At 39.3% G+C, this 13,751-nt stretch overlaps 2 protein-coding genes and 1 long non-coding RNA gene across 3 annotated transcripts in view; 1 reads left to right on the forward strand and 2 right to left on the reverse strand.

The window, feature by feature from the left end:
- Positions 1 to 627, reverse strand: part of LOC145483509 (homeobox protein Meis1-like) — a 40,691-nt gene extending 40,064 nt beyond the window's left edge. The window contains exon 1 of the mRNA XM_081462030.1: positions 544 to 627. The gene's annotated coding sequence lies outside the window, so the exon portion shown is untranslated. The remainder of the gene's footprint in view (positions 1 to 543) is intronic.
- Positions 628 to 6,924: 6,297 nt separating this feature from the next.
- Positions 6,925 to 8,370, reverse strand: LOC145483512 (uncharacterized). Its single transcript, XR_014048933.1, has 3 exons — positions 8,155 to 8,370; positions 7,948 to 8,008; positions 6,925 to 7,040 (listed from the first exon to the last, which is right to left on the reverse strand). It is a non-coding gene; the product is annotated as an uncharacterized LOC145483512 (long non-coding RNA).
- A 3-nt stretch (positions 8,371 to 8,373) lies between these two features.
- Positions 8,374 to 13,683, forward strand: LOC145483511 (uncharacterized). Its single transcript, XM_081462035.1, has 2 exons — positions 8,374 to 10,693; positions 13,055 to 13,683. The coding sequence occupies exons 1-2, from the start codon at positions 10,552 to 10,554 to the stop codon at positions 13,351 to 13,353; spliced, it is 441 nt and encodes a 146-aa protein (XP_081318161.1). The 5' UTR covers positions 8,374 to 10,551; the 3' UTR covers positions 13,354 to 13,683.
- The last annotated feature ends 68 nt before the right edge of the window (positions 13,684 to 13,751 follow it).

Here is a 13,751-nt window from a genome sequence, read left to right on the forward strand (position 1 = left end):
ATGCGATTCTTTCATCGAAATCCACAGTTGATAATCTTTCCTCTGGAAGATACGCAGCTCAGAAAGGTGCGCTTGCGAGATTTTGTACGGGAAACCAGCGAAGGTCTGCGGTATCAATCCTTAATGGTCCTGCTTTTCAATGCTCAGATAAGCAAATGGTTCATTAATTTTTTCTACTTAACTTGTTGCACCAAAGGAATACGACTTCGTTCCCTTTCGCGGTCAAAATTACAGGTGAAGAATATTTATAATGACTGTCTACAGATTTGTTTTTCTTTCTTTGCACTAAACAGGAATTATTGAAACTGGATGTGAAAATTGTTCTGAAAAGGTACTCTGTGAAGCCAAGTAACGAGCGGAGACGAAATATGCTTTGTTTACGAAAAACAATATTCACCTGAGTCGATCACTTCACTGTCGCTAAAAGCAGTGGATTGACTTTAAAATCCTCGTGGAATGGCCTCCTTTCCAGAAAAACGGATTGCAAAATTAAAATCTTTACAACTGTCTAAAATTTTACCAATAGCTTTCAAACAAGCCTACCTGAGGATCTCTTGTTGTTAGGAGCTTGTAAACCCCGTCGTGATAATCTGGTCCTGCTTCAGTTGTCGCGCTGTTCCACTGTCTATTACTTGTGATATCAAAGTCAGACTTCCTTTAGCCTGTCCGCGCCCTGTCGCACATATTTGGCGTATTTACATAACAAAAAGTCCCCATTGTTTTCCAATCAAAACAATCGAAAATAAGGCTGGATCGCGTGAAAACCTTCAAAAGTGTATTTAGCTATTATCACGCTAGGCTGCTTAAAAACCTTAGTTAATGGATAATTCATAAACACATAACGGTCAATGAAAATATCGGTTCAGAAAACCTTTTCAAACAATTTCACGTGGTTTCTTTGGACATCAGACAAGTAGCATGGAATAAGAAGTGAAGATAATGTCGGGTCTTAGTTGTATGTTGTTTGTGTGTTATACACATCCTTAAGTCACCAAGAAATAGATGCAAAAAGCTTAACCGAGACACACAACGCTCTCTTAAAATGCGGTCAATTTAGATGTTTTAAAAAAATGGCGCTTGTGCTTTTAGGGCGGTAAACATGTATTGATAGTGAGGTATCGAGACAACGTTTTACGTCAAATTCAAACAGTTCTACGGATTTCGCGTTCAAAGTCTGTATTGTCACAAAAATTGAACGCAGAATTGACAATCTGTTACTTTTTGCGAGCAGGAAAAATGAGTTGACGCTGTTACCGATAACAAAGGAACATAAATAATTGAAGATACATTTATGGGGGAGTCGAAACTGGTGTTTTAAGTGTATTAGGTTGAATGGCGCTTTGGCATTTACCCTCTAGAGGCGAAAAAAATCTATTAGCAAAAAGGCGGTACGACTATTGACAGTATTTATTTACATGGAAGGACAAACAAGGCTGAGTCGAAACATGCGATAGACTTCTATAGTTCCCGAAAAAAGTTGGCTACTAAAGATTTGGAAATTCCCGTAAAAACGTGATTTATAACTCTTAAAAGCGTTCACGAGAAATTCAAGTATCAGACAAGACTTGTTCAATCTCCGACATCTTTTAAGTGCCGTGCAATAGAGTTGAACATGTGCTTTGTTACACACCTATATTGGCCTTATCTCCGACTGAAACTCGCGTACAATTAATATCCTTACTTTCAAACGGAAAGGACATCACGCGAGCGTAAAACAATGGAAATTTTTCAATCATTTAAAATATTTTGTTTTTGCTCTTCAAACTTTTAATATCGAATATAATATATATTGGAAGTCTGAATAAAATCGCTTTCGTTGTTTCTGACTACCTGCCACTGCATTAAAGCAGATTATTAAAGTAATGCGAAAATAATTCGTGATGGTGTTTTCCATGTTTTGCATGGAAATTCAAATTTGAGGTACAGGTTTTAATTTTTGAGCACATATTTTTGACACTTACTGATTTATCGACCCGAGTCGAAAAGTTCTCCAAATTTTGCCTACGGCTTAAAACAATTCCGCCTATCCGAAGTTGCAATTGAAAACATTATTACTCGGGACAACTGAAATTGATTACAGGTTTTGATGATAAACCGCGTTTTTAGTTAAAGTCCAATTTGTTCTTAGAATCTTTTAAGCACACATCTCTTGACAGAATTGAACCAAATGCCAGCAAAACTAGAGACAGATAGAAATAACCCGTCGCGGTTTATACGCTGAAGTTTCAATCAAAGGCAAATTTTCTTTTCACTCTGTTTACGTAAATGCCTCATTATCATTTAACAATCGATTTTCTAAACGGAAGAAGAAAAGCTTCATCCTCTAGTCATTCTTAATCTTCTATACAAACCTTATTGTCCAATTCATTCAGTTGCTCATAGAACTCCAGGACTGAATAGGACCGAATTGCGTCAATACCTCGAGGCAAACAAGCCCTCTTGTGAGCAAAATTAAAAAAAAAAGTCTAAAATGGAAAACACCGCGGGGCTCCGACTGAGAATAAATAACACTGCTAATCTCACCACGTGTGGTTTATTCATGTTTAAAAGGTGTATTTCTTTGTGAATACAATGTATTTTGAACTTGATCTGGTTTAATTCAGGAAATAACCTCAATGACCAAGCAAAAAATAAGGAAATTCTAAGCCTTTGCACGCGGTAAAGCAACGTATGAGTGCGTGGGAGTATTATTTTCGTTACGTGCGTAATTCGCTATTAGCCGTGTTGGTTGTCAAGGAAAAATTCGGTTTCCTTAGCTCTCGTCTCGCCTGTTCCTGGAGACCGCAAACTCCCTAAAACGTCAGTGAAAAGACAAAAAACCACCTTGCTATCAAGAAAGACTTTTATTTCTCTCTCATGTGAAGCTCAAAATAATGCTAAAGTACTGTTTATTAACAGCTGGAAAACATGTTTTTTTAGAAGCTAGATGCAAGGCATAGAAATGCAGTTTAATGCAGATGTCTTGTTATTTTTGCTGCTTTAAAAACATTCTTTAAACATTACTTTGTAGCTACGATACTAGTCAAATAGCTAATGTTTACGTCGAAATGATACGTCAAGTCTTCCAGAAACCACATCTTGCGAAAATTTGAGACAGCACGATACAATTCTTTCAGTTATATAGAAAATCGCTACAATGAAACACATCTATGCAGCTAAATATAAAGACCCAACACCCATTTAAGAACAACACGCGGGACTTACGTCAGAAAGGGTTAAAAATTTCCGACCGCGACAATGTCTCTGTTTTCCTCGTGTTTATGGAATGACTTATGCTTTTAACACATAGGATTGAAGAAAGGGTAAAAAAAACTGATATCGTTAGCTACGTTGCCAACTCAACACCACCCAACGCGAACGACTCGCGCGCACAACGCGCACGTCGTTGTTACACGCGAGTGGACGCCAGAAAAGCAAATCAAATCGGCTGCGTCCTGACCAGAGTATAATCACCACCGGGGGGGCACGGCGGAAAAACCGCTGCTCATGCGCAGTAGATTTCGGTTCGTCTTCCCGCCTTTCCATTTTCAAAATGGCGGACGACGAATCAAAAACGAACACGTCATTGTCATGGCTTTTGGCAACATCTTGCTCGCTCAAGGCAGTTACAAACAACTCAGCTACTTTGCGCAATGATTCATACTGATATTTTGACTGTGACTGAGAGGATCGTAACGGTGTTGTCAGATTTCTCAGGCGATAAAGACAGCTCTTCCGAAAGGAAACTTTCAGCTTTTCCAAATTCACCCGAGGTACCGTTTTTCCTTTTCTTAAGGTCGTGTCAAGTTCTTTAAGGTTTTGAACCGCAATTTCTTGTAGCTTGTTTAATTTTACGGAACATATAAAATATGACTTTTTTTTTCGTGCTGATGAAAATTTTTAAATGCTATTTGTTCTTGGACTTTTGTATCGTTGCCTGAAGAAAGAAACGTGGAGGACGAATTCGTAAGTAGTACACACTAATGCCTAATTTTGTTGTGTGTTTCGCTTGTGTGCTATTCATTCGTGCTTTGTTTTGCCGCTTCAGTGGATGCCATGTACTGCCATGAGCTGAAAACTTGTAGTAAGCTTATAGAGGTTTAATATGGCATTGTAGAAAGTTGTATTTTATATGTAATACAGCTTGAAGGATAAAATAAATTGCTCTTTGTTTATGTTAGCCTGTTTGATATTATGGGTTATGCTACTTCACACTTATTACGATTCTTGTTCCTTGGCTACGCAGCTTTCCCCGCAGCTAGCTGTGGGCTTCGTTATTGCAAACATTTCTCCATTGTGTTAACGAAAAAAGCAATCCGCCAAAAGGGGTTCTTGTTCCACTTTAATTTATACTGGGGGAACATTCGTTTATGTGAAGGCTTGTAGTTACATCGAAATTCAGTCAGTGTAAAACGCAGACTGTGCACTGCAGACTGCAGAGTGAGGGGGAAATACATACTGCAGACATTATTATAACAGAATCGTGTTTTATCGAGAGCTAACCTTATACAGGCTAACTGGAGAAAATATTCAGGCTAACCCTAGGGCGGATACAGAGAAGGGGTTTCGAGATACAAACTGCCAAAAGGCAGTCCCCTGTAGGGGGACCGGTGGCTTTCACGCTGGAAATTTATGAAATTGTGGTCCTTGAATTGGAAATGGAATTTCTCTTATTCTGAGGCCAAGTTCGCATGTTATGTTTTATTTCTTTTTTTTTTTTTATTCTAGCGGGTTCGACCAAACCAGCCAAAGCCCCCTAGATCCTTCCCAGCTAACCCGAGTGATATTCAATCTAACCCTAGAACTATTGAGGCTGAACTCTCACTTCTTTTAGCCCGAATAAGGTTGGTCTGTTTACTGTTAACACACAGTAACACTTGAAAAGTCTACAGTCTGCATTTTAACACCTGGCCTGCAGTCCAAAGTCTGCATCTTACACTGACCACATTGGAAAGCATGCCTTTTTGCAAAAAGCACCATTGTGAGAAAACACATGAAAACTGCACGATCCCTCCTCCCCCAATAGTAAGTTTAAGTCTTGTTCGAAGCAAATACCGTATGCCATCTCTCCTAGATACTTTTAAGGAGAAGGTTCAGTAGCCTACACTGCAATAAAATTCTACTGTTTCATATTGTGTTCCAGATAAATTCCATACCCTTGCAGACCCTGCCACCAAATTTTGTTTACTCCCTCCCCCAACTTCCAACCATCCTAAGGGGTCACCACCTTATTGTGGAGGGATGGTTTTTGTATCCATGACCCTATGAGCTATGTCAGCTAGAGTCTTGTACTTATGGTAGGTTGAAGGATAGGGACCAGACAAATTGTGATCACGTGGCTTTCCAGGTTGGGTGTTAGGCTGAGGGCTGATAACCCACTACTGTAGAAAATAAGACTATAGCAGATCCAGAAGATATTCAAATCTCTATCAACATCAGTGAAGCAACAAGGGCTAATATCATAACACATACATTTGGAGCAAACCCCTTCCTCTGAACACCTCACTGAAATTAACTACATGTAAAAACTACTGTTAAGTTAACCTCTCCCATTCCCAAACAAAAAGACCAAACAAGCGTGACTAGAATTGTTTCATTAAAAACGCCCCCCAAATATAGAAAACTAAACTGAAATAAAAATAAAATCCAACACAAACACACAAGCAATGAGCATCATTAAAAAACTGGATCACTGGATAATGCAATTTGAGAGTTTTCATTGTTTTAGCTATCAGGGGTTATGAGCCATTATACCACGCTCTAAAAATATGGAAAGCGTATGCATGATTTTTTGAGCATTTTTATTGTTATTTAAGTCTAGTTTTCTATATTTTGGGGGCCTTTTTAATAAAACAATTATTCCACTCATGCCTGTTGGATATGAGAAGTACTATTTCCAAAACGAGAGCGAGTGTTTCATCGGGGTATCCAAACACCGAGAAACAAATGAAAGCACTCGGCCTACGGCCTCGTGCTTTTATTGTTTCGAGGTGTTTGGATACCCCGATGAAACACGAAGCATGAGTTTTGGAAATAACTTCTCATGATCACTCTTAAAGAAATAATAAACAAAGACTTCCAATTAGAATTGTTTGCTGTCTAACATTCCTTCCTCGATAATTTCAATATCAATGATATTTTTTACCAGCGTAATTAATTTGCATTTATGGTGCGATTTAATTTATTCTGAGATGTGAAAGTTGCTGGGGTTGCCAGCATTTACAAGTTATCGTTCAGTCAGGATGTATATCGCAAGAAAGTCATTCGAGAGATTTCGGTAGCCGAAAAGTGTGGAGGATGAGAAGAAAAGTGTTGATAATGCAGTACCGAAATCAACAGCTTATAAAGCCAAATGGTCGTGTAAGGTTTTCGAGGAATGGAAACTGCATTGATTAGTGAAGTCCTGTACTTTGGAACCCGGCGGTCTTTTTACCACGAAAGACTTTGAAGAAAGAGTGCAAACTTTGGAAATGGCCATTACAGATATGCCTGCATGCAGTCTCAACTACTGGCTGTCAAAGTTCGTTCAAGATGTAAACAATTCTTCTGGGGAACGTTATCCTTCCCATTAGTTGTACTCGATTATTTGCGGACTGAAGTGCCACCTTTCTGATGTAAATGGAAGTGCTATTGGGTGTTATTTAACCTTTAAATAACAGCCACTATTCACCTTGATTGCAAAGAATAAATTACTGCTAAATATCGCATAACCTTCCACACCAAAATATTATGATCTACAAATTTTTAAGAAGTCTAATCCCAACCAAGTTGTTTACCAAGCTATAATTTTTCTGTCTTCAAACATTTTTCTTTATTAATTACTGGGGAATCCTGAAATACTTGTTCCATGCATTTGGTTCCGTAATTATCCCTTTTATTATTCCTAAATCTTTTTATGAAAGGAACATATCATTTAGTATCCTCTCCAAGGAAGATGGAATTCATTTCATCCAGGAAAAAAACTTCTTCACGTTGATGTACATGGCCACGTCACACTGTCCCCAGCCAGAGAATCAAGTCATTGAAAGAGAGGAGGAGAGCTGTGAAAATCTGAGGTCTAACTGTGAGAAAAAAGAGGAAAAAATGTAAAATTAAATTAAGCTATACTTTGGCTTCATCCTTTGAATACTTATTACATTGAAAGAAGAAATGTCATTAACTTAGTATCTGCACTGTTCATACATTATACAATGCTGCGTAGAGCATTGAAGACTACGCAACTTCTTTCAACCTATATTGTGAATACCTCAGTCATGTTGCTAGCTTTGTAACTGGGAAATTTAAATCATGTAGTACAACATAATCATGAAGTACAACAAAAGGATTGTTACTTCTTGAGGTTTCACTCAATAAAAAATAAATAAATAAAAACAGTTCATTAACCTCATCATCATCTGACTAATTAAACCCAAAAAAGTCTGCCTTCAGGTCAAAAAATAATTTTACACGATAACCTTTAAAAACTCTTTCAAAACAACGCAATTAGTCCATTCAATAACAACAAACCTTAGTGTACATCTGTCATATCAGATTCTTGCACTGCTGCAAGAACTTTTCAATTGTAGACAACACAAGCCAGAGGATATATCCAAACGTAGAAAGAAATGTGTCACCTTGAATAGTATGCTGATATCCGGACTGGACATAAGTTGGCTACGCTTTTAAAACGTTCATTGTATGTAAGATTTATATCCTGAAATCTACAAAATTAAGCTCATTTGTAGTACAGTGTCAACGGTTTTCGTCACTTATTTATATGAACATGGCAGACAAAAAAACCTAACGGGTCTCTTCCCAGAGGCAAGTCAAGATATGACGGGTAATTCAAATGATAGCGAACAAAATCTTCAACTTTTCAAATGTAGACTCATCGAGCCAAAAAGTTTCCGAAGTCACACGAACTAGAAAATGTTGCCAATTGCAAAAATCAACCATTTACGGAAGGAAAGGAAGGAAAACTTGGCTTACCTTTCAACATAGCTTTCCATTATGCTGTGTTCATTGTGTTAAGTCATCTGTACTCCAATATCTGCAGCAGAAGAGTATTGTAAATAAGCTAAGCAGGTGCTTCCGCTCGGCACAAAATGAACACGACACCAACGGACAAAATAAATCACAACACAAAGAATGACACTCAAAGAAGGAAACAAAACCAGGCTAACATTTGCAACATACTTTTGCTTAATCCGCATTCTCTGCGACAAGTAGAAGTTCTAACTGGGTAAAAATCCACAATATTTCTTGTTGTTCGATGCTCTCCCGCTTGCAAAATATTCAGACATTTTCGAAACTCGTTTGCAGCCGCAAATTGTCAGCGGCGAGCGCTTGAGCATGCTCCAAGACAACGGATTTTTCAGCCAATCAGCGGTTTTTCCGCCGTGCCCATCACACCTACTTTTTGGTAGCAGTTTTATTCCCTAGAATGTTCAGTTCCAAAAAAAGCAACACGTCATTTTTCATACAACTAAAGAAATCTTCAAGAGTGGCTGAAGAGAGGCAGGAAAGCAGCCTCGTTCCCATGCCGGTTTTCCCTTACTTGTGGACACGCTGTGGCCTCATGGTCAGTGCGCTCGACTCCGGATCGAGCGGTCTGGGTTCGAGCCGTGGCCGGGGACATTGTGTTGTGTTCTTGGGCAGGAAAATTTACTCTCACAGTACCTCTCTCCACCCAAATGCTGGGGGTAACCCTGCGAGAGACTAGCATCCCATCTAGGGGGGAGTAGAAATATTCCTAGTCGCTTCATGCTACAGACACCGGGATAAGCTCCGGCCTGATGGTTCGTATGCAGACTTCACCTTTTTTCCCCTTTACTGAGGGGAAAAGGCTATGGGAACGAGGTTTGAAAGAGCAGGTCTTTATCTCGTTCTGCGAGTCCACAGACTTGAAGTTAGAATCACCTTGTACAGCATAATAAACAGTATAACGTGAAAATACCGCTCAATAGCATCGGGTTTTGCCACTGGGGTGGAGTTAGAATCATCTTTTATTGTATGGTTATCTCCGAGTGCATAAGAAGAAGGCGCAAACCCTACCATGTGACTGGGGTTATCCGAGCGCGCAAGCTATCTTAGGCGCTCGGGATTATCAGCGGTTTTCCCAAGATTTCAAATGGTGTTCTTTACACCATAAAATAAGTCATTTCTTGACCAAGCCCGAGATCAAGATGGTTAGATATTGAAGCCGTTCTTTTTGCGTGTTCATGGAGCTCGACTGTGTCTCGGCACGTAGACATGAAACAACGAATTTGGCCAATATCCAGAAATCTTGACCTTAGGCTATAGGTACAGCATAATAAACAGTATCGCATAAAATATTGCCCAATACTAGCTTTATTTAAATGATCAAAAAGTTAGAACTATCTTATAGCGCTAAATAAACACTACCACATGTAAGTGGTAGTGTACTACATCATTGTAAGGGGTTCAATTTGGATGGTCTTACAAAAGCTTCATCAGATTCAACTTGTACTTACGGCTTACCACCTCCACCGCTTGTACTGCTAAATAAACGGTACTACATGAAAGTTCAACTCAAAAACCATTCTGAGTTATCAAAAAGTTCAAACCAACTTTGTACAACTATCAAATAGTATCCCATGAAAGTTTTGGTGGGTAACTTTCAATTGAATGGTCATACACTAAAATAGTAGTATTCAACTACCTTGTACATCGGTATAAAAGTACTGCTCAGTAGCTTTCAGTAATGTTCGCCACTCTAACCCCGGTCTAGTCTCCTTCCCAACCGTTATTAGGGTCGGAGAAGCGTTGCGTGACGACTAAGATAATGGTTGCGAAGGAGACTAGCCCCGGTGTGGCCTATGGCTTCATCGAGACTTATATATAATAAAAGTTGAAAGTCAGAACCACAAAATTCTGTATTACGACAGGAATACGATTGATATTGAAAATTCAGATATACTTCTCATGACTTTCCTACCTAAAGTTGTTCTCGACAGGTAAGGAGAGGGTCGAAATTAATCAATGTTTTACGTCCAGTCTTTCGATTTAGTTTGTCACGCAGCCCTCCTCTTTGCGTGACGAACAAAGTGCTAGTTCCCAGATGTCTTGCGACTTCTACGGAAGCAAGATTTCGTGGAACGGAAGTACAACAAATAACATAATAATAAGTGGTTTATAAACATGATCAAACTAATACATAACACAAACACGCTTTTCAAATTTCGGGGTTCGATCAGTTTGGACAGCACTAAAGAAAACGTTACAAACGAAATGCGCACAAGATAAGAAGACACAGTTGGTTGCTTTATTCAAACGATTATCATCTAATTTCTTAAATATCCGCTGGTAATCACCTGTCTGTCACTACAGGGACGAAATCCACTCATCCGACGACACTGACAAGCGGTTTCAGTAAAAAGTAAAAAGTCTTTTGTCTGGCTGTCTCCGGCAAAAGAGCGCAGGGAATTTTGCCCGCGCGAGATAAAACCGCGTTCGCCTCACCAAGACCTTCGTTTATTTTCGTCTAAGAACTTTCCATCGAGTCCTACGGTTTGTTGAAAGGACTCGGGGACGTTTTGACGCCTCTGGGAGGTTCTAGCAGGCTCTCTTAAGATGTTTATAACGATTTATTACGGCGATCAGAAGTCGCTTCTGTTTAATCCAAGCTGCTCCGTGGTAAATCTATTGAAATCAATCAAGGAACGATGCGGTTATGGTGACTCGGACCGTGTGCTGGATCTAACCGACGAAACAGGTAATAGCTACACAGCTTTCGACAAACTCTAACACGATGTACGGATTCACAAATGCTTGGTGTTCTCGATCGTCGGCAAACTCACGGATCCTAGTTTTATTCAAATTCAAATCAGGAAGCGCTTGGTTTATCATCGTAGAAAATTTACCACAACCGATAATAATTCTCAGCTCAGTTTTATTTTCAAGATTTCAGAATGAATTTTGATTAGCCGACAAGTTAATTAACCAAGATGAGGCTTATTTTCAACCGACATCTTAAAACTTATAGAAATGACCCCAGGCTTGGAAAATTTTAACAAATGTCATAGCAAAAGCTGAAATTACGGGCCATTAATCGATTTTCATATTAAACACAAGTTCAAACCTAAATATGCATCTTAACCTCGTAACAGTATGATAACAGCTTTATGAACTTTATCCTGGAAAGTGGAAACTGGTAAAGTAAATTGAGATTCGGTTCTATACACTGACCGTCGCCGATGTCAGTCTTTGAATTACTGCCAAACTTGAAGTAATTATTGAAATGCATATTAGCGGTTTTATATGACCAAGGCATATAATTAAGGAAAAAAATTCGTAACGTTATCCCGGTCGTCTTTTGTTTCTTAAGTTATCGCAGGTATCCATGACACGTTTATTAATTTTCCGCAAAGTTAAAACGAGCAAAATCAGGTGATTTTTGTTTTATGCGGTCATGCATTTTCTAATGAAAAACGCAAAAACGTCTCTCCGTCTGCGAACTAAAGCACGAGGCAAGCACAAAATAGCCATCGCCTGTTTAAAAAAAAAACAGACGGTAATTCAAAGCTGCCTAAAAGGAAAGTAGAAGATCCTATTCGTTTTCCAAGCAAAGATCTTTACAGACCCATAGAGTTGCCATGGAGTCGTGGGCTGTTTAACGACTTGGTCCAATGAGCAAGCACGAACCACTTTCGGCAATTAAAACACAATCTTACATGTAAAACACACGTGCACAGCCTCTTTTAATTACAGTCGTCCGATCTAATCTTTGAAAGACCTGCAGTTTATACATATGTATAAAGAACAGAAAACCCTGTCCTCCTTGAACAAAACCGTCTGGCTGTCAGTTTAACAGCTTAGGAACAATTACTGCAAATTAATTATACAAGCGACCAGAGCATAACTCGGAGGTATTTTAAGCTGCTTAAAATGTGAATTAATTACCTTTATTGGATCGTCGTTTTGTTCTCACTCTTAACCGCTTTTATCAATGATAGCAGCTCACAGAAATAATTTTTCTCTGATCAGCAACGTATTACACTCCAAAAAAACACAAACAGACATGAACAACGACTAGAAAGACAGGATTATGAGTGAAAGGATGACAAGATCCTGGATTAACAAAACTAATGACCAATAACCCTGCTAAGTACCCTCAGTAACAAAAAAAACAAACAAACAGGGCAATTATCGTTCAACGGCTTGGCCAATATCGGCACGTCCTTGCAGTAGTAATTAAACAATTCAATGAACTGTACCGACCACAGTGTAGAGGACCTGAGCAAAAAGTGCCCAGTTATTGTAAATGTTGAAGATCACGACGGTGTTGTTCTGTTTGTCCGCGTGTTTTCGCCGATGTGATTTTAATGGTAGACAGCCCTGGGTAGACAGTTTAGTCTCTTCGAAATCTGCTTTGTCACGCAACGCATCATAAGGGAATTGTGCGACAACGCTGCATTGCCGGAATACTTCTACTCTTTAAATGCCGTAGTGATTCGATTTAACGCCCTTCTTCCAATGCGCGTCCCATAGCGAAAAAGACATTCAAGACATTGACATGGAATAGACTGATGGGATGGATGAATTATGAAGTAATATATCAAACACGAGAGACAGTGTTTCATCGGGATATCCAAACACCGAGAAGAGAATTGAAAATATGACGCGCAGCGAAGTATTTTTGACGAAATTCGAGGTGTTTGGATAGCCGATGAAACACTGTCTCAAGTGTTTGATATATCTTCTCAATCGAAACAAAAATTAAGGAGTAAACGGAGACGTAAAATCGTCAAAATCTTTGCTAATTAAGACCGAATATCCAAACCTCGTTCAAGGTTTTAATTTTCTTTGTTTTACCTTGATCAGTTATGAATGCGTTTGAGAAGTTTGCTTTCTCATCTGAATGTAATCTTGAACACCCTTCTGTTACAGGTCTTGAGTTAAAGTATCCGTTCCATTTCATTGAAGTGTTTTACCTCATTCGGATGAAACTGTTGAAAAGCAAATAAGCGCCGTCCCTAATAAACGCCCTCCCTTGAGCTACCAAAAGTAGCCGAGCGCTAAAATGAATCATTATGGTACTTTAATCCAGTGCCTCTTTTTCGCTCCTTGTGTTCAGGTCTAGTCTTGGATCTTAGCAGCCATAAAAACGAATACGCAAGCAAGTACCTTGCCTCAAAAGGATATTACGTTCTGGTGGAAAAACGGACCGTCCCAGCACCAAAAGAATCGGGGCTCTCGCAGGAAGTCCAATATGTACCACTTCTACTAAGACCCAACGAAACATTTCACGGATACGAAGCTCGAGTTGCCGAGAAGAGGCCCGGGCATGAACAATCAGCTGCCGGCAGAAATACTGCTAGCAGAGGAAAGAGGGGAAAACTGAGATCAAGAAAGAGTATAGTGGAAACAACGTGACCTGTTAAACAATCAAAAAGTGGAGAACATTTTCGAATTGTCTTTGATTATCTGCCAACGTGATTGGTGCTATTCTAGAAAGTTTTAAGTACGGGTTATTGACCAAGTGTGAGGTCAAGATGGCTGGATATTGGCCGAGTTCTTTTTTTGCATAAACTCGCAAAAAAAGAACGAGACCAATATCCAGCCATCTTGACCAAACAAGCTTGGTCAATAAAGGATTTATTATATGGCTTTCGGCGAAAATTTTCTTGCGGGACACGGCGGTTAGTCCCGAGCGGGCAAGATAGCTCCATCTTGCCCGCTCGGGTAGCCAATCACAGCGCAGGATTTGATAGGTAGGTAGGTAAGGTAAAACTTTATTTATGCAGGGTGGCCCATTCAGCACAGTGGCTGGT

Source organism: Orbicella franksi, chromosome 4, assembly GCF_964199315.1.
Source record: "Orbicella franksi chromosome 4, jaOrbFran1.1, whole genome shotgun sequence".
Classification (NCBI taxonomy): domain Eukaryota; kingdom Metazoa; phylum Cnidaria; class Anthozoa; order Scleractinia; family Merulinidae; genus Orbicella; species Orbicella franksi.

Bases quoted from the DNA above. Each gene is read 5' to 3' on its own strand.
- LOC145483511 (XM_081462035.1), top strand. From the start codon at position 10,552: ATGTTTATAACGATTTATTACGGCGATCAGAAGTCGCTTCTGTTTAAT. The intron at 10,694-13,054 runs GTAATAGCTACA...CCTTGTGTTCAG, and splicing joins GGATCTAACCGACGAAACAG to GTCTAGTCTTGGATCTTAGC.